General features: G+C 41.4%; 1 protein-coding gene across 1 annotated transcript in view; it reads left to right on the top strand.

Moving 5' to 3' along the window:
- Window positions 1-26,188, top strand: part of LOC126456929 (uncharacterized) — a 274,891-nt gene that overhangs the window by 174,543 nt on the left and 74,160 nt on the right. Inside the window, exons 15-18 of the mRNA XM_050092863.1 lie at window positions 9,853-10,013; window positions 10,473-10,696; window positions 12,496-13,379; window positions 15,739-15,964. Coding sequence (XP_049948820.1) covers window positions 9,853-10,013; window positions 10,473-10,696; window positions 12,496-13,379; window positions 15,739-15,964 — 1,495 coding nt within the window. The remainder of the gene's footprint in view (window positions 1-9,852; window positions 10,014-10,472; window positions 10,697-12,495; window positions 13,380-15,738; window positions 15,965-26,188) is intronic.

Here is a 26,188-nt window from a genome sequence, read left to right as displayed (position 1 = left end):
CAGCTTGCTTTGTTGTACCCCGAACACCATCACAAGCATTCTTCCCGTGGTATGAAATGAAAGTGTCATTCTACATCAAACCCAAAATCTGCTTTATGAAACGAGATCTTAATAAAATTGTTTTTGTTTTCATGTTGACTTGCTGCACCATATGAAAAGTAAACCAGTTTTTTTTAGTTGAAGGGTGCTGCTGTTTAATGTAGTTTGTTAATTTCAGTTGAAAAATGTGCACTGCTGTGGTGTTGTGTTCAAGGTAGTCACTTATGACACAAAAGCTGTGGTTCATTAGTTTATCTTCATCTTTATAATAGAATACAAATGGATGAACTGTGGCCTGTTTGTTTACCCAGTGGTGCCCTTGTACTTAATCTTGAACAACAAAGGAATAATTTTGCGAAAAGTCAGCAACAACTAAGCATTCATCAGCTGCCAAGGTTTGCTTTTTATCTTTCAAAAATTTACTTTGAGCCTTTCCAATAAAATGATGCATTTTCAGATTTTCAAGGTTAGCCACCAACACTTCAAAAAACTCTTTTCGTGATTTTATGACTGTCACCATTTCAGTTCTGTCTTGTCACCCATTGTTTGTATTTTATATTGTCAGGCATCAAATCATCGTCTTCGGATTCTTCAAACATGTCAGGTAAGGCTTGTTTGCCTGGACAATCTTTACATTTTCCCTTGATCATACAATTGTAACTGTCAATATTGCATACCATAACTTCCAAAAGGTCTTAATAGTGAACTCTAAGATTGGACCCATCTATTATCAACTTTACTTTCTGATGATACAAACAAACACAAACATTATGGGTACCAGATGCCCCTGCGACAATACACCATCTTCGTCTCAACTTGCAAAACTTTGATCTTCCAATTTTAATGTCAGGATTTTCTTTTTTAAATTCAGTTAATAGTTCATGTAAATTACACAATATTAACCTTTTTTGTCTTTGAATCTGAGCCATTTTCTTTCACAGAAACAGTCTTTTTTGCCAGACATCAAATGGCTGTTGTCGTCATCGTCAAATACTTAATAACTTTATTGATTGTGTTTTCATCTACCAAATTAGATGCACTTTTCTTTTGTAATGCTGGTAAAAGTCCCTGTTCTTTTACTAATTGGCTTGTTAACTTAACAAGTTATTCTGACACATTAAATTCATCACTAACTTTTGCTCGACTCCAAGAACTCGGCAATAAACTGATAATCTTAATTTTATCCTCTTTGTTTGAAGTACTGCATTTAGTTTTTAGTTTTTCTATCAAATCATCATATTCGGTTGGTGAAGTTTTAGAACTTCCATCTTTTTTACTACAAATTGTATTTTGAAATGAAACTTCCAAATTCTTTTTGACTGTACATCTACATCTACATCTACATGATTACTCTGCAGTTCACATCTAAGTGCATGGCATAGGGTTCATCGAACCACAATGATACTATCTCTCTACCATTCCACTCCCGTACAGCGCGCGGGAAAAACAAACACCTAAACCTTTCTGTTCGAGCTCTGATTTCTCTTATTTTATTTTGATGATCATTCCTACCTATGTAGGTTGGGCTCAACAAAATATTTTCGCATTCGGAAGAGAAAGTTGGTGGCTGAAATTTCGTAAATAGCTCTCGCCACGACGAAAAACTTTAATGACTTCCACCCCAACTCGCGTATCATATCTGCCACACTCTCTCCCCTATTACGTGATAATACAAAACGAGCTGCCCTTTTTTGCACCCTTTCGATGTCCTCCGTCAATCCCACCTGGTAAGGATCCCACACGGCGCAGCAATATTCTAACAGAGGACGAACGAGTGTAGTGTAAGCTGTCTCTTTAGTCAACTTGTTGCATCTTCTAAGTCTCCTGCCAATGAAACTCAACCTTTGGCTCGCCTTCCCCACAATATTATCTATGTGGTCTTTCCAACTGAAGTTGTTCGTAATTTTAACACCCAGGTACTTAGTTGAATTGACAGCCTTGAGAATTGTACTATTTATCGAGTAATCGAATTCCAACGGATTTCTTTTGGAACTCGTGTGGATCACCTCACACTTTTCGTTATTTAGTGTCAACTGCCACCTGCCGCCCCATACAGCAATCTTTTCTAAATCGCTTTGCAACTGATACTGGTCTTCGGATGAGCTTACTAGACGGTAAATCACAGCATCATCTGCAAACAACCTAAGAGAACTGCTCAGATTGTCACCCAGGTCATTTATATAGATCAGGAACAGCAGAGATCCCAGGACGCTTCCCTGGGGAACACCTGATATCACTTCAGTTTTGCTCGATGATTTGCCGTCTATTACTACGAACTGCGACCTTCCTGACAGGAAATCACGAATCCAGTCACACAACTGAGACGATACCCCATAGGCCCACAGCTTGATTAGAAGACGCTTGTGAGGAACGGTGTCAAAAGCTTTCCGGAAATCTAGAAATACAGAATCATTTGAGGTCCCCTGTCAATAGCGGCAATTACTTCGTGCGAATAAAGAGCTAGCTGCGTTGCACAAGAACCATGTTTTCTGAAACCATGCTGATTACGTATCAAAAGTAGATCGTTCCCTTTGAGGTGATTCATAATGTTTGAATACAGTATATGCTCCAAAACCCTACTGCAAACCGACGTCAATGATATAGGTCTGTAGTTCGATGGATTACTCCTACTACCCTTCTTCAACACTGGTGCAACCTGCACAATTTTCCAATCTGTAGGTACAGCTGCCACTTTCTCAATTTTTGTATTCGGGGCACTTGGTCTTTTATCTTGACTTAGTTTCTAATTTTACCAGCAGGTGATATACCCAGGATTTCACAAGCTGTATCTACTTTTTTAATGGTTGCTGATAAGTCACAAAATTCTATGTCTGAGGTTTCACTTATCTTCCTCTTGTGAATTACAAATATCTTGGAATAACATGTTGGACACAATGATTTTCCTGGTATGAGATTGACGAAAGGGCTTCTATTTTTAGAATAATGAGCACATGTGATTTCTTGCAGACCTTTTGTTATAGGTTTCTTATGCTTCTCAAAAGGGTCCATGCAGGACTAACCAAACAGGTGGTGAAATTTTTTTAAGTATTTCATTTCATGGTACTTGCATGTTGATTTGACCTCTGGACCGACTCAAAGTAAAACAACACTTTTTCTTCTTCACTGTAATCTTTGATTAAAGCAATGTCTTTAGGATACACTCCATACACACTTTTATGACAGGCTTCATTAATAATAACACCAACAGAACACTGAGGCACCACTTTTCAACTGCACACTTCAAGAACTTTAGCTAAATAAGTGTGAGTAGACAATTGTTGGTGTAAAGGGGAAGACAACAATCAGACTTGTATAGGCTTGCAGATGCAATTGTTAACCTGCTGAAACTATTAGCAGAGCATTGTTTCGACAAATAATATTTAGCTAGTGTAATGTGGTGTCTTACATTATGCAATTGGTATACTTCATTTGATTAGCCTACCAGATATTGCAGATGTTGAAAAATGTATTTTTGACTCGTGTTTGTAATCTTTTTTCCATAACTTCCAATTGAATCTCAAAGTTGAAATTTATACTGAAGTTTGATATCATAAAGGTCTATTAACTGTGAAATTTTCAGATTTTTATTTGGTCCCTCAACAAAGATATTGCAGGCCAAAAAATGGAAAAATTACAAAAATCAATTTTTTTTAAATAGTGTGATTTTTAAAGTGTAAGCTGCTCACCATTGATACTCTATAAAAAGTAACTATACTATACAGCGTAATAGCAGAAAAAATATTAAAGCTGAGAAATTATGCTTTCTTTGGAAAACTACTGTTCAAAAATTGAGTTTTTTTAATTTGTGCCTGATAAATTTAAACTATTAAAAATATATTAAAGAATACATTCAGCTAAGTGATAATGATGTTAATTTGTAGCTCAGATTGTGTTGAACTATATGCATTTAATCTGAAAGGCTTAGGATAATCCACTACTGAATAATTGTAGAAAATGTAGATGCTTGCAAATACGAAAAAAACATGTGGTCTGGAATAAATATGGCCACCATTTAAAAATAATAAACACTAATTTTTTTAGAAAATATTTTTGTGGCTACTAAACATTGGGGAATTCACCCAGCAAATATAAAATTTTTCTGAGATGGTCAAGCAATCAATAATTTTTTTTCTTGGGCTACTTGGTATGGATTGACCCAGACCCGAAACACAATCTTGAACCTTTCTTCCAGAAGCTTTAGCCCCACAGAAATATCAGTCCTTTCCAAAAGCCTCAACTTTTGCCCCACTCCCAGATTCAATAATACAGAAGGCGTTAAAGACTTTCTCTTTCTCTCCCCCCCCCCCCCCCCCCCCCCAGTCGCTACAGTGGAAACACTTTTTCGCCATCAACCCTACCAATCAGACCCAACCAAAGACCAATGTTGAATCCTGCCTGATTCAGTTCACTCCTCCATGATCCACCCCCACAGCTCCCAAATCATCCCCTGTTAACTTTCCAGAATTACTTAACTTCGAACCTTGCCTCAGCATCATTCCCCAAATATCTCAACATGCAAACTAACCTTACATCCACAGAAAGAACTGCACTCCACCATATAAAAACAGATCCTGACCTTAAAATCCTACCTGCGGTCAAAGGCTCCACCACTGTTGTTTTGAACCTCTAGGATTACCTGCCAGAATGATTCCACCAGCTGTCAAATATATCCTCCTACAAACCCTGTCACAATGAGCCCATTCCTGAATTCAAGCATGATCTCCAATCACCCCTCAAATCCTTAGGTGCGTCCTAGTACCTGAAGTCCATAAACCCAACCACCCAGGACGCCCCATTGTGGCTGATTACTGTGCCCCCACTGAGAGAATCTCTGCTCTTGTAGACCAAAACCTTCAACCTGTTACCCGGAACCTACCTTCTTGTATAAATCTTACACAAAAGATACCAATCATTTCCTCCACCAACTCTCCACTGTTCCTGTCCCTTTACCACACGGTGCCCTGCTCATCACTATTGATGCCACCTCCCTTTACAATAACATCCCTAATGCCTATGGTCTTACTGCTATTGAACACTACCTTTCCCAATGCCAGACTGATTCCAAACCAACAGCCTCCTTCCTGGTTGCCATGACCAACTGTATCCTCGCCCACAATTACTTCTCCTTTGAAGGCATTACCAACAAACAAATTCAAGGGACGGCTGTGGGCACCCATATGGCACCATCCTAGGGCAACCTGTTCATGGGCCAACCGGAGGAATCCTTCCTAAACACCGAGAATCCTGAAACCCTCACCTGGTGCGTATTCATTGATGACGTCTTTGTGATATGGATCAAGGGTGAGGACACCCTATCCACATTCCTCCAGAACCTAAACAGCTTCTCCCCCATTTGCTTCACCTGGTCCTACTCTCAGATGTTGACCTTCACCTGAAAGATGGCTACATCAGTATCTCCATCCATATCAAACCTACTAACCACCAGCAATACCTGCATTTTGTCAGCTCCCACCTGCTCCATACCAAGAAGTCCCTTCCACACAACCTAGCCACTCATGGTGGTCACATCTGCAGAGATAAGCAGTTCCTCTTGAAATATACCAAGGATCTCACTGAAGTCTTCACGGACCATTTTTATCCTCCCAACCTTGAACAAAAACAAATCTCCCGTACCTTATCTTTCCAATTACCCACCACCTCCCAAAGTCTCACTGTCCGGCCACAGAGGAGCGTTCCCCTCATAACTCATTAGCACCTAGGACTGGAGCAATTGAATTACATTCTCCACCAGGTTTCGACTATCTCTCGTCAAGCCCTGAAATGAGAAATGTCCTGCCCACTATCCTTCCCACCCCCTGCCACAGTTGTATTCCGCTGTCCACTGAACGTGCACAATATACTTGTCCATCCCTACATGACCCCTGCTCCCAACCCTCTACCTCATGGCTCATATCCCTGTAATAAACTTAGATGCAAGACCTGTCCAATACATCCTCCCACCACCACCACCACCACCACCACCACCTACTCCAGTCCGGTCACAAACATCACCTATCCAATTGAAGGGAGGGCTACCTGTGAAACCAATCATGTGATCTACAAGCTAAGCTTCAACCACTGTGCTGCATTCTATGTGGGCATGACAACCAACAAGCCGTCTGTCCGCATGAATCGCTACCAATAAACTGTGGCCAAGAAAGAAGTGGGCCACCCTGTTGCGGAGCACGCTGCACAACATGACATCCTTCATTTCAATGACTGTTTCACAGCCTGTGCCATGTTGATCCTTCCCACCAACACCTTTTCTGAATTATGCACAGGGGAACTTTGCCTGCAATACATCCTATGTTCCCATAACCCTCTTGGCCTCAGTCTTCGTTAGTCACTGTCCTCACCCATCCAGCCCCTTCCCTGTTCCCATTCCAGCACTACACAGCCCTCATTCCACCATCGCACCCAGTCTTTTCATTTCTCCACTTCTCCACTTTTCCGCTATCCCCCCACCCCACTCCCTCCCCTCCTCTGTCTAACCTCCCAACTGCACATAGCTGCCATACCCTCTCTCCACCTTGTCCCTGTGTGCTCCCCAGCAGCAGTTCACTGTCACCCACCCCTACCCTGCATCCCCTCCGTACCCCCACCCAGTCAGCACTCCCATCATGCACTGGTGCTGCTGCTCTTAGTGTGGGTTCAGTTGCCAGACACTGCAGTCATGTGCATGAGATGCATTTGTGTGTGTGTGTGTGTGTGTGTGTGTGTGTTTTCGACGAAGGCATTGCTGGCCAAATGCTTATTTGTGACAGTCTTTTTGACTCCGCTATATGCTGTGTGGAAACTTTCCTTCCATAATATTGTTATTGGATCATTAAGATAAGATTTAAGAAATTAGGGCTCATGTGGAGGCATATAGACAGTCGATTTTCCCTTGCTCTATTTGCGAGTGGAACAGGAGAGGAAGTGACTAGTAGTGGTATGGGGTACCCTCCACCACACGCCGTAAAGTGGATTGCAGAGTATCTGTGTAGATGTAGTTACATATAAGTAGATAAGCCATAAAAATGACATTCCTCTTTCCTCTTAAAACTGACTGCAATGAAGATAATGAAACAGCACTTAGTTGTGTATACAATTTGCATTTAAAATTATATAAAAGTAGAAAGAATGTATGTGGAAGAAAAAATTTGCCCAGTGGTTTAAATTCCCTTATATCTAAGTTCAGACTGATAGTGAGAAATAAAAGGAAACAATATTTTCACAGTGCAGCATTTTTTTCCTTGCTATTGGTTTAACAGAAAATCTTTATTTCATTGTTTAAAACAATATATAGCCTGTGTCCATCAGAATGTTAGTAGAGTATTGTGTAACAATATTAAATAAAATGGTCAAAAACTTTGCAAGATTTTTGCTAATGTTTCCCCCTTATGTATTAGGTATATATTCATGTACCATGTTTATTAAAAAATATGTAATCTGTCTATCTGAGCGTTTGAGTAATGTGTAAAAAAATTTGAAGTAAATTGGTCATGAACTTATTGAGATTTTTGGTAACAATGTTATACTTGTCTTTGCATAGTAGTACAGATTAAAACTATTAAATTTCCATGACTGAAGATACAGAGGTTCTCTGTTTAGTCCATGGTGTTGTACAGTAATTGCGAAAAGAAATGTACTTTGCATTCTCCAGAAGAGTGCAATGTGCGAGATGAGTACTTGGCCATAACCAGGTCAAAGTAAATATGTGTAGGAGAAGGGAAAGCTTAATTACTGGGTTGTAACTTCAGGTAAAGTGAATGTAATGACTGAAACAACAGCTATTGACGTGGAATAGTTAACAGCAGAGACACAGTGGAAAGATATTGCAGTTCAGATGGAACTGAATATAAATATGCCGTTGGTGCTGAACAAATGGATTTTTCTTGTTTGTGATTTACCTATTTAGATTGTGTTACTAGCCGATTTGATTTGAACAGGGGTCTTAATGTCAGCTGTAATACGGGAGTTGGACAAAAATATTGAAACACAGTGAGAAATACATGCTTGAACATAAATTCAGATGCCTGCAGGGTGCACTGTTGAATTTGACCACAAATTGGACCTATACAGTGTTCTCAACACGTCATGTTCAGAACCATGTCCTTTGTTATTGTGAGTGCATTATGTCAGGGCTACGTGAATTTCAATGTGAGCAAATTGTTGCTATTAATATGATGGGTACTTCCATAGCCAAGGTAGCCAAAGTGTTTGATGTTTCAAGAGACACTGTATCAAAGATTTATACTGCTTACAAGGAAAGCAGAAAAATATCTGCCAAGTAACAATGTGGATGAAAGTGTGTGTTGAGTGACTGTGACAGATGATCATTGAAGAAAAAAGTAACAGGCTGACAGCTGCAAAAGTCACTGCTGAACTCACAGACCCTGTCAGCACCAGAAAACGAATGGAGCTCCAGAAGCAGGGAATTATAGGGTGAGATAAAATTCCAAAACGACTCATCAGTAATGCAAATGCCCATAACAGGAGAACTTGAATGTGAAACCATAAAACTGGACTATGGAGCAATGAAAGAAAGTTGTTTGGTCAGAGTAATCTTGTTTCACACTGTTTACAGCTTCTGGCAGAGTTAATGTCCCAAGAATGAAACATGGCAGGAGTGCATGGCCATATTACTATCAATGATTATTTGACTATTTTGACTTATTAAGTCAATTCCATGGTGATGCTACAGTCAAAGACCACATGGCCCTATTCACACAGCTCACAACATTCAGCACTGGTTTTGTGAGTGTGAGCATGAGTTGTCTCATCTACTGTGGCCACCATTGTCACCTCTACTTTGGAAAGAAGGGTGCCTGGTTGCTATCCACCTCAACTGCCATCACCTGAGCCTGCCAGTATTTTGTAGGAAGAATGATGTAAGATTTGCTTGAAAACTGTACAGGGCCTGTATTTATTCATTCCAAGATGACTGGAAGCCATTTTGAATGCCATCGGGTTTCCTGCACAGAGTTAAGGGTGATAACGTGTCGTGTTTGTGGTATTTCCATTGTTTTTGTCTGTCCCTGTAATAGGTTGTTCAGTTTATATTACAATGTCTCCTGTTAGGTATTTTTTTTTTGTTCTTACCTCCAGTGAAACTGAAGAGTATTCTAAGTATCTTTTCTGTCGCACCTTGACTATTTTCTCAAATTTCCTTCTTATACTGTTTTTCTTCAGAATAGTAACAACAACAACAACAATAATGGTTCATATGGGTCCTTGTTGCATTGCTACTTTTTGTTACTGTGACCAGTAGATTGTTCTGAAAACCCTTATTTCCATGTTTTGCTCTGTTTTGATGGTTTACCAACCCACAGATATATCACAGCTTCATTTTATTGATGTCTTTGTTAGTTCTTTATGACATATGTATGTAAACATTGCTGAGAGAACCCTGGGCATTAGTTTTGTGGTGTAACACTTAGCTGCCGAGAAATCTTCTGGGTTGTATGGCCGCGGTCCATGGAACCACGGCCATACAACGCGGAAGAATTCTCGGGAGCTGAAACGTCCGGTCGTGAAAGCCTTCATTGTATGGTAACACTTTAGCTTCAATAGCATCTTCAGTTTATCAAAGACTTCTCTGCATCATTAATCATAAAGAATACAGATATGTTTTGTAAAATGAAACTGTTTCCACTATTAATTTTAAGGATGAGGATATTGTATTCAGTCCATATTATTATTTTGCACAATAATAATGTTAAGAAAATGAGAAATACATCTTGACTTGGCGTTGTTTTATAGATAGTTAATGTATGTTACTGAAAGTAAGTTAGTGGTGTAAATACAAACTATTGTTTTTTGTTGTTGAAGATGTGTTGCTGAGAGGCCGTTTTACTTGACCTCAACTTCAGAGGAATTAATGTGTGTTACAGATACTTTAATAGTATCTGAGAAAAGGCATGAGAAAGATGAAGATGACTTTTACTTAGTTGAAAGGTTAACCAGCAATGCCTGTTGCTTTTGTCCTTCAGGTTAGTGTACTTTTATTTGCCCAGAACAGCAATTATTTATTTGATGCATGAATAAACAAATAACTGTGTAGAAATGCTGTACATTGACTACTTAAAACTGAAATGTTGTTTCATTCATGACTCATACCACATCTAGTTCGCTGTATTCTTGCCTTAGAATTGAGATATTAGTGAGACTTGGAGGAATATTCATCTTTGACAACTTCAAAAGTCTTCATTGTGCCTTGCATCCTTCAAAATAATTGTGGGTTTGTCATTCTCACAGTTTTCTATTTACCTCCTGTGATATGTTTGTTTATTGTTGGAACTGCTTATTATGAGAGATAATTTTAAGGCATATAACATTAAATGTATTTGCAGATAAAATTTATTGTCACATATAAAATTCTTGTACACAGATTTAGGTCCAAGATAAAGTCATTATCTACAGTTTAAGGCCATTTTCATTTTTCTTTTCAGATGAGTTGAATAAATGGTTAGATGAATTTCAGTGGTCAGGATTGATGTGTACCAATAATGACATTGCTGTAACAACAGACACAAGAAATTCAATAGGTTGCAGTGAACTTAATAATGGCTTGTTAGAAACAATATACCTGGACAGGCCACTCTTCAGTCAACATGGGGCACTACATAAACTGATTGCAGAGATGTTTCTTATTTGTAAGAAAGCAAATCTTCAGGTAACTGTTCCACAAATATTCATAACAAGATATACCCCATCAATTTGAAACATATATTTTTATTCTTGTGTTATCTGGCAACATGTAAGATTACTGATAGACAAAAACTGTCACGCTGTCAATAAAGAAAAAAATAGTAAAAAAGTAGAAAGCTAAAAGATCCAGAGCAAAAATTCTTCCTGCTTCAGCATATACTTTTTTCAAATGTGCAATGACTGTCAACTATATCTTTTGTACATCTCATTATATGATTTGAATGAACTTTTGACTGTATTGATTTCGTACTACAGATACTGCAAATTACAAGCCAAAGTCAGCCTATTAGTTGCAAACCAGGAGCGAGTTCTCTATAGAACATGATTTGACACATTATTCAGCTCGTCACCTTAGTGTGCAATAGTTACACTTGTATCGTCTGCAGATAAAACAGTTTTTGAGTTCTTTTATAACATATTTCCAGCTTATGGTCACACGAATTGTGTCAAAAACAGTTTGACCCATTAGAAAGTAATCTTAAAATGATTTGAATACATTTCTACAGTTTACATCTATACTCTGCAAACCACTGTGATGTGAATCGCAGAGGGCTCATTAGGACTTTTTTTCTATTCCATTCGCATGGGGATCCCAGGGAGAGTAATTACTTAAATTCTTGTGTATGTGCTGTAATTAGTGTACTCCTGTCTTGAAATTCCCATGGCTGTGATACGTAGAGTGTATATTTTTAGATTCATCACTTAAAGTTGGTTCCTGAAATTTTCTAAATAGGTTTCCAAGAGAGAGTTTACACCTGTCATCAAGCATCTGCCAGTTCAATTCTTTCAGCATCTGCATGACACTCTCCTGTGGGTTGAGGAAGCCGATGACCATTCGTGCTGCCCTTCTTTGTGTCCTTTAATATCCCCTGTAGTCCTTTCTGTATGGGTCCCACACAGTTGAGCAATTTTGTAAGATTCATAATAATGTATACCTCCCTAAATTTGAAAAATACATTTTCATTCTTGTGTTATCTGGCAACATGTAAGGTTACTGATAGACAAAAGCTTTCGTGCTGTCAATTGTTTAGGATATATGGTAGTTTCATTTGTAGACTGATTACATTTCCCTACTATTCTACCAATGAAAAACAAGTCTGCTACTTGCTTTACCTACAGCAGACTGTTGGATCATTCGGTTTCATATCACTACAAATCGAGGCACCTAGGTATTTGTAAGACTCGACCAATCCCAGCTGTGTATCATTTATTTTATTCTCAAAAGAAATTGACCTTATTTTTTTTTTTTTTTTTTAAAAAAACCACCTACACAGTTTTACAGTTCTGAACATATAAAGCAAGTAGCCAATCCTTGCATCACATTGAAAACTTACCAAAACTAGGTTAAATATTTGTTCAGCTTTTTTTCAAACAATACTTCATTATAGATAACTGCATCATCTACAAAAATTTGGAGGTTATTATTAATATTGTCCAAAAGGTCATTATTATACAACTTGAACAGAACAGCAAAGATCCCAGCACACCCGAAGTTACTTTTACTCTCCATCAAAGCTAGCATAGTGCTAGGGGGGGGGGGGGGGGGTGGTTCACATATTTAGTGTTTTAATCACGTTTTAAACCAGCAGTGTGTAATCAGTTATAAGTGAACCATATGCTACAGGCTTTTGTTATATTCTCAGATTTCCACTTGTTCCGTAAGTTGTGATATGTTTTATATTTAATATTATTTGTTTTGTGATAGTGAAGAGTTCGGAACATTTTCTCTACATTCAGGATTTGCTGGTTTCTTTTTTCTTACAGGAAATGGATGCAGAAGCGAGTTGTGTGTTTAAAAATTACTACAAATGCTTGAGAGAGGACTTGTGTGAAGTAACTATGTTGAAAGTGTTGCTGAACATCTATTACAAAGTGCTACAGTGCAGAAAAAATGAACTCTTTGATGTTGAAGCAAACATAATTTTGGCTGCAAGGACATTATTACATAGAATTTTGAAATTTCGAAAGTTGGATCGCACAATGGGTGTTGCACTTTTATGTATTAATAATGAAAACTCTGTACAGGAACTGATGGATGCTTCAAAAACCTTTGCTCATGACTGTGTAAGACTAGGTGCGTTGGCAGAATTAGCTGTAGCATTTGCTGAAATAATTGAATGCAGTGACATAATGACAAAATTTTATCAGACTCTTATAGGCTGTAAGTGGATAAAGACGTTAGTGAAGTTTAAAATACCATACAAGGAGGCTTCCAAACATTACAGTTCAGGGTCTCAACATATGTTCAGAGCACTAATATCTGTTGACTCATTTTCTACACAGTTGGTTGAAGAATTTTGTAATGACTTCCATTTGGATGTAGAAGATTACCTGACTTTGTATCTGGAAACTCTTATTTTATCTTGGAAACCCCAAGTGGAGGTAACAGTAAATCCAGATGGTAGCAGAGGATTCAGTGTAAAGAATTCAGAAGAACCTATTCTAAAAAAGGGAAAGGAGATAATTGAAAAGATAACCTTAAAAGAGAGAGTGCGGTCATGTTTACAGAAACTGTATTACAAAATCAATTACTATAATTATGAAATGTTTATGTGTGTCAATGTTCTCATGAACCATGATGATTTTCAAAATGAAATGAACGATGAACATCAACTTCTTTGTTTCTTAAAGAGATATCAAAGGTTGAGGTAAGTTCTGCATTATGTAACTAGAGATTTATCTGTACATTCGAGGCTTTGCTAAAGTGTGGTGGTGGTGGTGGTGGTGGTGGTGGTTTGAAAGTTTACTTTAACAGCATGCATTGTACTGGTGGTGCTTTGTGCAGAGTTTCTACCTGTTGCAAGATGATTTCATTTGTCAGTATTGTGTGAATTAAGATAATCACTTTTGAAGTAGGTGGCTTACTCCTGGCAAAAGCAATTTGAGGATGAGAAGGGGAGGGAGGATGGAGGGGCAGGGGGTTGAAATCATATTAAGTCCAAATATACAAGAGGCTGAGGTGAACCCAAAAATACTGCCATAAACTAGTTAGTATGCCGAATAAGAGAGGTGAAAAGTAAGTTAAATCTCTCCAGTAAGGTGGGGTGTCCTACTGCAGTGGATCCTACATAGAGGAACTGAAACTCTTGACGCAAGAAAGATACCTGTGCTTGTATCTCTAGGGACCAATTTGTAAACTTGACCCCCATAAGAATAAGCCTGAAGTAGATAAAGCCAATGAAGATGTTTATTTTGTAATAATACATACTACTTCTCTGCTGTCGCCCTGATACACATCTCCAAGTACCAACTGTTGAAATTCATGTGCCAGAAATAATATAAGTATATTCCCTTTACTTATCAACACAAGACATATGACACACTCAATACAATCCACCTGACCATTTCTCCTGTTGATGAGTGTTAACAAACATATCATGCTTTAGGGCCCATTCTCTCCCTGCCTCAGGGTTAGAGTTGTAGAGTGTCTCGTATTTCAGGAGCTGTGTATTCTGATCACTGGCAGCCATATGCATTTCAGAATAGCTAGACTCATCCTCTGCCATAGCGCTCACATTCTGCTCTCCACCACTTCCCCCAAGGTCCCTTCTGTCACCCTGAGTAGTCGCCAAAGGAAAACCATAGAAATAGATTATCAGCAGAGCAGAATAGATACTGTGCACCCAACTGGGTGTTCTTCAACATCAAGACGGTGTCCAGTACTGGGTGGATCACACTACACCTCATCACATTGCAAGTGTGATCCACCACGCTTCTGATTTACCTAAATTCACCTTTAGGGCTTCCTGGCCTTTGGAGTGACAGGTGCTTCTCTTCAGACCTGGACCTGCCTGTCCTGCGGCTCTGTGACATCACACAGGCAACTGAAACACTTACGACCACTGTCACACTTAACAAAGAACTTAAGTGACTGTGAAGAGGGGTGGAACTAACTTAAAATGCAACATTTATAATTGTTTTTTAACTGCCCATTCTCCATGTGACAGCTGGATTCAGAACTCTCTGAGGCTCACAGTGTGCCTGCTGTGACCAAACCCAGTACAGTTTGCTACAACTCGTGCAAGAAAGCAGCAAACAGCCTAATAAAATTTCTTAATGCAAAATTGCAGAAAGAACAGTTTCTCAACTTGAAGGACAGGAGTGATTTTGCATTGAGAGATTTTGTCCCTTATAGTGTCTCCCTGTATACCCAGTCCAGAACTGCAATAAAGATACTTTACAAATAAATAATTTGTGTACAGTAAGAGTTTCCTTCTCATAAACTGTAGCTGCACATAGAAATCAGCCTGGAAAAGTGAAGTTTAAGGGCGTCTCATCTACCAGTAGCCACATTTTCCTTTATTTTCAGTTATCCTATAACTGGCAGAGATAATTGTTTCACAAATTAAAAGTGCACTAATGTGTTAATTAATACCTTCATATTAATACTGGTGATACCGTTAATCTGCTCCCATATGACCGATTTTACAAATAGATAGCACTACAGTAATGATGATGAAAATGGAGATGTCTCTTTGAAACAAGAAAGACAGGCAAAAGAAAGGAAGAAAAAAAAAATACAGCATCCAATTAAAAAATTTTAATTGACAACTCCTTTATGCAAGTTCAGATTCTGATTTCATAAATTAGTGTCACAGTCATGAATGTGTGACTAATGCAGATTAAAAGAAGGGTCCATTTGTAGAACTGTCAAAGGCAGAAAAATATTGTTACAGCCTCAGAATAGACTTAAGAGTTATGGTCAGCCTAAAGAATTTATGTGAAAGAGAATATTAACTTAGTAACAGCATTACTAAACATCAGTGTTTCTGTCACATCGTTCCATATAATGGCTCAGTTAATTGCAGAATATTTTTGTAGTATACCTTCTGCATATGATAATGATGATATATTATTATTATTATTATACATTATATTGTTACTACTATTATTATTATAGTTTACCGCATAATTATTTTAAGCACATTTTCGCAGTGTATCAGAGACAGAAACATGTCAGTCATAATTTTTGTTAATTGAAATATGCTTTTTTTTTTTTCTCTCCAGACTACCTAATCAGCAAGAGAAAGATGATTGGTTTGATAAATATCCAGATGCATGTGAATTGCCAACAATAGCAGAGTTTAGATTGCCTTTTCGTCCTCTTCTAGAAAACCCACTGAGAATAGTAAAGACAGAATTAAATTTGAAAACATACAAGACATGGTTTAATGTTGCTAGAACACTTCGGCTTGATCTTGAAACAATTTGCACATTAGCTGCAAAAAATTCGGTATGTATTTTTATTTTTTGGTCATTGTATTTTAAGAGCTATGAGCACTCCGTCATCTTTGCTGTTACAAAAAAACAACTATTCTGCTGAGCAAGTTCTCAAGAGTTCTTAAGGTTTAGAGCCCATGTTTACTAAAAAGATTTTCTTTTATTTTGTCCACACTATCTTCTCCAAAAATATGGAACGCAAAGATCTTGCAGTAAAGAGATTTATTTCACAGCATCCAAGATGTAGTGCTTGTAGCGCTTAAGGTATGCATTTTAGAACTCGTGTTTACTAGACTTTTTCGCTTCGAATTCCCTGAATGTGGACCATTCCTCTTGGGAGACCCTGTATATGTTACTTCCAATACAGATTCACAACAAATTTTTTGTAACTGCTAAATAGATTTGACTCCATGTGAAGGTTCTCTGCCCGCATCTCGTGGTCGTGCGGTAGCGTTCTCGCTTCCCACGCCCGGGTTCCCGGGTTCGATTCCCGGCGGGGTCAGGGATTTTCTCTGCCTCGTAATGGCTGGGTGTTGTGTGCTGTCCTTAGGTTAGTTAGGTTTAAGTAGTTCTAAGTTCTAGGGGACTGATGACCGTAGCAGTTAAGTCCCATAGTGCTCAGAGCCATTTTTGAAGGTTCTCTTCGGGCACGTGTATCTGCTATCTAGGTTGAGAGGTGAAAATGCTAAAGGCCATTGAGATAATGAAGATAACTGTAGTTCTTGCACTCACATCTATTGCAATCATGCATGTACTTCTGCATGTGACTTACACATAAACTTAACTTATGCCATCAGAGCTGTAAAATACAAATTATTAAATCTGGTTTATGAGAATATAAATAATATTTGTTACAGATGTTATAGCCATGATTACTTTAAACTCCAATTTGCCATCTCTGTTCAAGGGAAGGGTTAGAGATCAGACATTTCCCTCTAGATTTTATAGTACAAGAGAGGCCTGGGTTATTACTAATATTAACACTCTTCCCAGTATGACAAGGCAGATAAAAATACTATTATTATGAAATTCCGTGACAGATAAGAGAAACTTTCAAAGACCTGAGCAAAAAAATGGATAAATGAAATTTATTATTAGAATCAAAAGATGTAAATCATGTATTCATGTAATTATACCACCTATTAATACAAAGCTACTGAAGCAACCCCCGGTGTCATTGTTCAAAAATAATTTACCGACCAACCTAATATGATTCTTTCATAAAAGATATATTTAAGGAATGAAAAGAAATGATCGCCAACTTGATCTCAGAGTGATTCTGCTTAGTGACATTGATAAGATAATGGGAGAACATGTACTCTCGTTCTACCCTCGAACAATTAGTCACCAATCCTTTCTTCGTGGCCTCTGAAAATAAAAATACACTTTAGGTGGTAATGAAGTTCATGGGGCAGCACTAACCATTTGCCTCCTATTGTGTTTCTTTTCCCTGGCCGAATCAGTAGACAACTATTGATTGTGCCTCCTCTGAGATTCTCAAAAATCTCTGGTTTGTTATAATTAACCAGGCCCCATTTCCTTAATTTCCTACCTGTGTGCAGTTCCTTCAGTCTTTATCTGCAGTTCATAACCAATAAATTATTCTCAGTATACCTCTGCTGCTGGATATGTTTTTGAGCTTGAGGCTGATTTTGAAAAATGTCTTATTGTATATCTGAAACTGTATGTAGTCTCCATGTCTCGACTGTGTATACAACCTTCTTACATGATTCTTGAAAAAAACCAAGTGTTTGCAATGGTTAAATGATGCTCTGTGCAAAATACTACATGGTCATTTTCACTTTCATTCCTTTCCCTGAGTTAATGTTCTCCTATTCCTTTTTTCTTTAATGTAGTGAATAATTTATTTCTCCTCTGTCAATTCAGACAAATGATATGAAGGTTCCTTTGAAATGGAACCTACAGATTTATCCAACCTTTTACTCTGTCGCTAGCATCGGAGCGCAAGTTACAGTACATCAAACTACAATCAAGTTTGTATGTTTCCCATCAGCCCAGCTTCTGACAATCAGCTGTGTGGTATTGTCCCTAAAATCAGGTCTAATTGCAACCTGTCTTCTCATCAGCTCTTCCTTAACTCATGCACCCATCTACATTTCGTGATAATAAAGTGAAGCAGCCAGAAGACATTATTGGATGTCGTTTAACTTTGTACAGACTTGAGGCCCATAAGTAAATGATTTACAGTTTTTTTAGTGTTGTTCATGTTTAATGTTGTTATCAGGCCAGGTAGGTTACATGAGGGTCATGGACTATGTCAGATGTTCTGAGAAGGATGCAAAGATGCTTCATACTTGTGTGGGACAGCATTATCAGCACCTGACAAAGTTAGAAAAAGGTCTCCATACCTACACATGCTGTACAACTAGTAATGGACTCCCTGCAACATAGGTCATTCCTCACCATTAGTCTGAGACTAACAGCAGCTGGACTAGGGAATTAGCATCTTATGCGTAGGTTACTGTTAACATCATAACAGAGATGCTGTGTTTGGACGGGTGCCATGCAAGGAAGAATAGACTGCTGCTTAATGGTTCCACAGTTTTCAGCGATGGATCACAGTTCTGCACTACTCTGGTCCATCATCATTGGTGCATGTGGTAATGACCTGAGGAGAGGTCCTGTTCTTCCAGTTTTTTGGGAGAGGCACACCATGTATTACTCCTTGCATCGTGATGTGGGAACCCATTGGGAATGACTTCGGGGCATGACTGTTTCACGCTGAAAAATTCAAGTTTCCTCGACATTAGCAGCACAGTGTAATTGATGAAGTGAAGTGTTTTGGTGATAGTTTACGCATTTCGTGATCTGTAGACCCTTTTTAAGGGTTTAATTGTCAGTGCAATGTGACTGCTGTATGTTTTTTGATCTGTACAAAATACTTAGCTGCTGATAGGATATCCCTGACATACCACTGTGCCATCAGAGTACACTCTGTGTCCACCTGTGTCCTGAGTCCTGCGTGTGTGTCAGTCAGCCAGCATAAACCAGCTGAGGCAAAAGCAGCAAAAGGGAAGTAACAGATTTTGTGACTTTTAATGAGTTCCTAACCAGGAACGAATTGTATAATTTCATCTGTGTGCTTTGATGGTTTAGTTTCTCGAGTTTCTGTGGTTAATTTAATATCTAATAGAGACACATCTCATGTTTCAGTTTGCATCAGAAAGTAAACCGATTTTGTGACATATTACAGGTTCTAAATCAGGAGTGAATAATTTAGTCTCGCCTGAGTGCTTTGGTAGTTCAGATTTTGACTCTCTGCACATTAATGTAATTTATTATAGACAGTTCTTGCATTTTTCTCAGGGTCTACAATAGAGTACTGCAGTATGTGTCAATAGTCCGTTTGTCTGAGTAGTGTAGTTTTCCACAGTTTTAGTATGGATAGGGAGTGTGATTATTGTGTGTGGATGCAAGCTGAGTTGGTGACACTTCACTCTCAGCTCCAGCCTATGATGGCTTCGGTTACACAGCTTGAAGCTGCAGTGGATGGGTAGGTACCACTGTTGTGGATCAGCCGTGGAGATCCAACAGACGTCCAGCATGTCGGAGTCCTCGCACTGAGGTCGATCCGTCACCTGTGGTCGAGTGGGAGGTCACATCGAGGCATGGCAGGAGGCAAAAGAATTCCCAGGGGGCCACTCATAATGCCTCCCTGCTGAGTCTGACTAATAGGTTCCAGGTGGTGTCTGTGCCTGACACTGTCTCACAGCCAGATGCAGTCTTCTGTCCTGTTTCAGAGGATACCTTTCAGTCTGCAAGATCCGGACAATGGTAGAGGGTGGGATTATTGGTTGTTGGGAGCTCCAATGTTAGGTGCATTTGGAGCCCCTTAGAGACATGGCTGCCAAGAAGGGGAAGAAAGCCAATGTGCACTCCATGTGCATACCAGGTGGAGTCATTCCAGACATGGAAAGGGTCCTTCCAGATGGGATGAAGAGCACAGGGTGCAGCCAACTGCAGGTGGTGGCTCACATCTGCACCAGTGATGTGTGTTGCTTTGGAGCAGAAGAGATTCTCTCTGGTTTTGAGTGGCTGCTATTCTTGCTTGCAAGATGAAAGCAGAGCTCATCATTTGCAGCATAGTTGACAGGAACAATTGCAGACCTCTGGTACAGAGCTGAGTGGAGGGTCTGAATCAGAGGCTCAGATAGTTCTGCGACCATATAGGCTGCAGATTCTTCGAAGTGCACCATAGGGTGGTTGGGTTTCGGGTTCCGTTGCATAGGTGAGGAGTTCACTACGCGAAGTCGGTGGCTACACAAGTAGCAGGGGCTGTGTGGCGTGGACTGGGTGGTCTTTTAGGTTAGAGGGTCTCGGGGAAAATGCCAAAGGGCTTCAGTCGCAAGGGGTGAAGGCCATCGGTATGACAGTTGTAAATTGTCGTAGCTGTGTTGGAAAAGTATCAGAGCTCCAAGCACTGATAGAAGGCACTGATGCTCAATTGTTATAGGCACTGAAAGCTGGCTAAAGCTGGAGATAAGTTAAGCCAAAATTTTTGTGAAGAATTTAATGGTGTCCCGAGAGGATAGGCCAAACACAGCTGGTGGTGGTGTGCTTGTTGTGTTGGAAGTAGTTCATCTTGTCGAGAAATTGAAGTAGATAGTTCCTGTAAGTTAGTATGGGCAGAGGTCATTCTTGCAACTGGAATAAAATAATAATTGGATCCTTTCACCAACCTCCCAATTCAGATGATAAAATTTCTAAAAGGTTCAAAGAAAACTTGAGTTTGATTTCAAACCCATACCCGACTTGTACATTTATAGTTGGTGGTGACTTTAATTTACCCTTGATATGTTAGTGAAAATACATGTTTAAACCCAGAGTTATGCATCATCCAAAAATGTGCTAAATGCATTCTCTGAAAAATTATTTCGAGCAGTTGGTTCATGAGGCCACGTGTTGCATAAAAGGTTGTGAATTCACACTTGACTTCTTAGCAAGAAATAATCCTGAGCTAATAACGAAGATCAAAATGGATACAGGGATTAGTGAACACAGGCTTTTCATAGTGAGATTGAATATTGTAACCCTCAAATCCTCCAAAAATAAAAGAAGAATATACCTGTTCAGAAAAGCAGATAAAAATTCACTTGACGCCTTCTGGAGAGGCAATCTCCATGCGTTCAGAATGTAAGTGTAGACCAGATGTGGCTTGAATTCAGAGAAATAGTATTGGGAGCAGTTGAGATATTTATACCAGATAAATTAACAAACAATGAAGCTGATCCTCCTTGGTACACAAAATGTGTCAGAACACTGTTGCAGAAACAACGAAAAAAACTTGCCAAATTTAAATGGACGCAAAATCTTAAAGATTGACGCTCTTGGCTTAAAATTTAGCGCGGACTTGAATGGGAGGTGCTTATAATACTTTCCACCAACAAAACTATTTCTCAAAACCTGGCTCAAAATCCAGAGAGATTCTGGTCATGTGTGAAGCATGCTAGCGGCAAGACACAATTAGTGCCTTCTCTGCACGATAGCAAAGAAATACTACCGACGACAGTGCTGCCAGAGCAGAGTTACTAAACACAGCCTTCTGAAATTCCATCACCAAAGATGACAAAGTAAATATTCTAGAATTCGAATCAAGAACAGCTGCCAACGTGAGTAACATAGAAGTAGATCTCCTCGGAGTAATGAAGCCACTTAAATCACTCCAGAAAAGCAAGTCTTCTGCTCCAGACTGTATACCAGTTAGGTTCCTTTCAGAGTATGCTGACACAATAGCTCCATACTTCACAATTACATACAACCATTCACTCGATGAAAGATCCATACCCAAAGACTGAAATGTTGCACAGGTCACACCAACATTCAAGAAAAGCAGTCGAACTAATCCACTAAATTACAGGCCCATATCATTAACATCAATATGCAGCAGGATTTTGGAACATACATTGTGTTTGAGCATTATGAATTACCTCGAAGAAAACGGTGTATTGACACATAGTTAACACGGCCCCCCTGCGGGTCCGGGGATTAGAATAGGCCCGCGGTATTCCTGCCTGTCGTACGAGGCGACTAAAAGGAGTCCATCCCCCTCACGGGGGTAGTTAGCGCCTGCGTCCGGAGACGGACGGTTCCACGACCTATCATCGTGGTCTTTTTGGTTTTTCACTTCTCGTTTCTTCCTTCCTTTTGTTGGTTCCTTTCTTTGCTCTTCTCCACCTCACTGTCTTCCTTACTCTTTCCCTTGACTTCTCCTTGCCTTCTCATTGCCTTTTTCTCCTTGCCTTCTCATTGCCTTTTTCTCCTTGCCTTCTCATTGCCTTTTTCTCCTTGCCTTCTAGTTTCCTTTTTCTCCTTGCCTTCTCATTGCCTTTTTCTCCTTGCCTTCTCATTGCCTTTTTCTCCTTGCCTTCTCATTGCCTTTTTCTCCTTGCCTTCTCATTGCCTTTTTCTCCTTCCCTTCTTCTTGCCTTCTCATTGCCTTCTTCTCCTTGCTTTCTCATTGCCTTCTTCTCCTTGCCTTCTCTGGTCTCCGCCTCGGCGTTTGAGACAGTCTGTCCTCTTTCTCCCTCTCTCTCTTCTTTTTCCTCTTCTTCCTTCCTCCCTGTGCGTGCCTGAAGGCCGACCCACGCGTTCGCACGCGTAGCCGGTGACGGGGTAACGCGTAAGTCCCCGCCCTGGGTAGACATGTAAGGCACGCGCGTACCCCCTGGTAAAGGCCAGGCCCGGGGAGGGGTGATTGCCTGAGCTGATACCTTCTGACCATGCCGATTGGTCCCTCCGTCTGTTTCTCGGGAGGTGTGACCTGAGGTGTAAACATTCACCTAAGGCGGGAGTGCCCTCTGAGAGGGTCCCCACAAGGAAGGAGCGCGCCATCGGAGACGCTGGCAATCATGGGGGATTCCTCCGCAATGGATTCTACTCCATCTCTTTCGACTTCGACCCAAAAAAGGAAACGTGACCAGCCAACAGTGACCAAAGTACTACCGCCTGCCCCACAGTTCCTCGTAGTTTCTCGATCTGAGGACGGAAAGGATTTTTCCTCTGTCAACCCTTTCGTTATTCAGAAGGGCGTAGATGCCATAGCCGGATCTGTCAAATCTTGTACCAGGTTGCGTAACGGCACCTTATTACTAGAAACTGAGAGTGCCTTTCAGGCACAAAAACTGCTTCGGGCCAACCTCCTGTACACGTTCCCTGTCCGGGTGGAGGCCCACCGAACTTTGAATTCGTCTCGTGGTGTAGTCTACACTAGCTCCCTCGACGGATTGACTGACGAGGAGCTTCAATCATTCCTCGCTGAGCAGGGCGTGACGGCTGTCCATAGGGTCATGAAAAAGGTCAACAATGACCTTGTACCGACCCGGACAATTTTCTTGACCTTCGATAGTGTTAAGCTGCCATCGCGGATCAAGGCGGGCTACGAGGTTATTTCTGTTGCCCCTATGTCCCGACACCTACGCGCTGCTACCAGTGTCAGCGTTTCAATCACACTCGACAGTCTTGTTCCAATGCGGCTAAATGTGTCACTTGTGGCAGGGATGCCCATGAGGGTGACTGTCCACCTCCGTCTCCTCGTTGTGTGAACTGTCAGGGTGACCATGCCGCATCCTCCCGCGACTGTCCTGTCTATAAGGAAGAACGCTGTATCCAAGAAATTCGGGTCAAAGAGAAAGTGTCCACCTCGGCTGCTCGCAAGCTATTGGCTAGTAGGAAGCTCACGCTGCTCCCAGCGGGGAAATACAGTACTGTCCTCGCCTCTCCTCGGACTACCCGGGAGGTAGCCACCCAGACATGCGATCTGACCTTCAGCACCACGGTCGTCCGTTCGGCCAGTGCTAAGATCGCGCGGTCGACGTCTCCTCTTCCTCCCATCACCCCACAGACACGAGCACCTTCCTCAGCTTCTGCTAAGACGAAGACATCGAAGTCAGATGCACGGGCCTTCAAGAAGGAACCCTCCCGTGCAGACTTCCTCCGTACCTCGACCTCCCAGCCTTCGACCGGTTCTTCCACTACACGTCCTTCCAAAAAGGCGCATCGGAAGCACAGTTCTCCTTCTCCGCCACGGCGCATTTCTTCTCCTGCGCCACCCAGCAGTTGCTGCCCCAGGCCGTCATCCGTTTCGCCTGGCCGCACCGCTGGTAGCCGTACATCTGGCCGTTCACTGGCGGAGGAAGCTCCCACTCCCGGCCATCCTCCCGAGATGGCCGATGACCCTATAGACCCAATGGACGATGACTGTCCGCCTACTGATAGCGGCGGCAGTGCTCGCTCGAAGCCAGGCCCTAAGCGGCCTTCGAGGTGACCACTTCTCATCTTCCTTTTCTTACGATGGCACTTATTCACTGGAATATTCGCAGCATTCGCTCCAACCGAGAGGACTTGAAGTTGCTGCTCCGCTTGCACCGTCCGCTCGTCGTAGCCCTCCAGGAAACGAAGCTACGCCCATGCGATCAAATTGCCTTGGCACACTACACCTCTGTGCGTTTTGACCTACCCCCTGTGGTAGGTATCCCAGCTCATGGAGGGGTTATGTTGCTGGTCCGGGATGATATTTACTACGATCCCATCACGTTGCACACTGGCCTGCAGGCAGTTGCCATCCGCATTACTCTCCCCACTTTTACGTTTTCCTTTTGTACCGTTTACACTCCATCGTCATCTGCCGTTACCAGGGCAGACGTGATGCAACTTATTGCTCAGCTACCTGCACCATTTTTGTTAACTGGAGACTTCAATGCCCACCATCCCCTTTGGGGCTCTCCAGCATCCTGCTCGAGGGGCTCCTTGTTAGCAGACCTTTTCAACCAGCTCGATCTTGTCTGCCTCAATACTGGCGCCCCAACTTTTCTTTCGGACACATCTCACACCTATTCCCATTTAGACCTCTCTATATGTACTCCCCAACTTGCACGCCGGTTTGAGTGGTATGCACTTTCTGATACATATTCGAGCGACCACTTCCCGTGTGTTATCCATCTCCTGCAGCATACCCCCTCTCCGTGCTTCTCTAATTGGACCATCTCCAAGGCAGACTGGGGGCTCTTCTCTTCCAGGGCGACCTTTCAGGATCAAACCTTTACAAGCTGCGATCGTCAGGTCGCACACCTCACGGAAGTCATTCTCGCTGCTGCTGAATATTCCATCCCTCACCCTCCTTCTTCTCCACGTCGCGTACCGGTCCCCTGGTGGACCGCAGCATGTAGAGACGCTTTACGTGCTCGTCGACGTGCTTTACGCACATTTAAACGCCACCCTACAGTGGCGAATTGTATCAATTATAAACGATTACATGCTCAGTGTCGTCGTATTATCAAAGACAGCAAGAAAGCCAGCTGGGCTGCTTTCACAAGCACCTTCAACAGTTTTACTCCTTCTTCTGTGGTCTGGGGTAGCCTGCGCCGGCTATCTGGCACTAAGGTCCACTCACCAGTTTCTGGCTTGAAGGTCGCGAATGACGCCCTTGTGGCCCCTGAGGTTGTCTCCAATGCCTTCGGCCGCTTTTTCGCAGAGGTTTCGAGCTCCGCTCATTACCACCCTGCCTTCCTCCCCCGAAAACAGGCAGAGGAGGCTAGGCCACCTCACTTCCGCTCCTCGAATTGTGAAAGTTATAATGCCCCATTCACCATGCGGGAACTCGAAAACGCACTTGGCCGATCACGGTCCTCTGCTCCAGGGCCAGATTCTATTCATATTCAGATGCTGAAGAACCTTTCTCCTGCGGGTAAAGGTTTTCTTCTTCGTACATACAATCGCATCTGGATTGAGGGACATGTTCCCGCATGCTGGCGCGAGTCTATTGTTGTCCCGATTCCTAAGCCGGGGAAGGACAAGCACTTGCCTTCCAGTTATCGACCTATCTCGCTTACCAGCTGTGTCTGTAAAGTGATGGAGCGAATGGTTAACTCTCGATTGGTTTGGCTGCTCGAGTCTCGACGCCTACTTACCAATGTACAATGTGGATTTCGTAGGCGCCGCTCTGCTGTTGACCATCTGGTTACCTTGTCGACCTTCATTATGAATAACTTCTTGCGGAAGCGCCCGACCGCGGCTGTGTTCTTTGATTTGGAGAAGGCTTACGACACCTGTTGGAAGGCGGGCATTCTCCGCACCATGCATACATGGGGCCTTCGCGGTCGCCTCCCTCTTTTTATTCGTTCCTTTTTAATGGATCGACAGTTCAGGGTACGTGTGGGTTCTGTCCTGTCCGACACCTTTCGCCAGGAGAATGGGGTGCCACAGGGCTCAGTTTTGAGCG

The sequence above is a fragment of the Schistocerca serialis genome, chromosome 2, assembly GCF_023864345.2.
Source record: "Schistocerca serialis cubense isolate TAMUIC-IGC-003099 chromosome 2, iqSchSeri2.2, whole genome shotgun sequence".
NCBI lineage: Eukaryota > Metazoa > Arthropoda > Insecta > Orthoptera > Acrididae > Schistocerca > Schistocerca serialis.
Note: the sequence above shows the minus strand (reverse complement) of the source record. Positions and strands in the feature narration are given on the sequence as shown.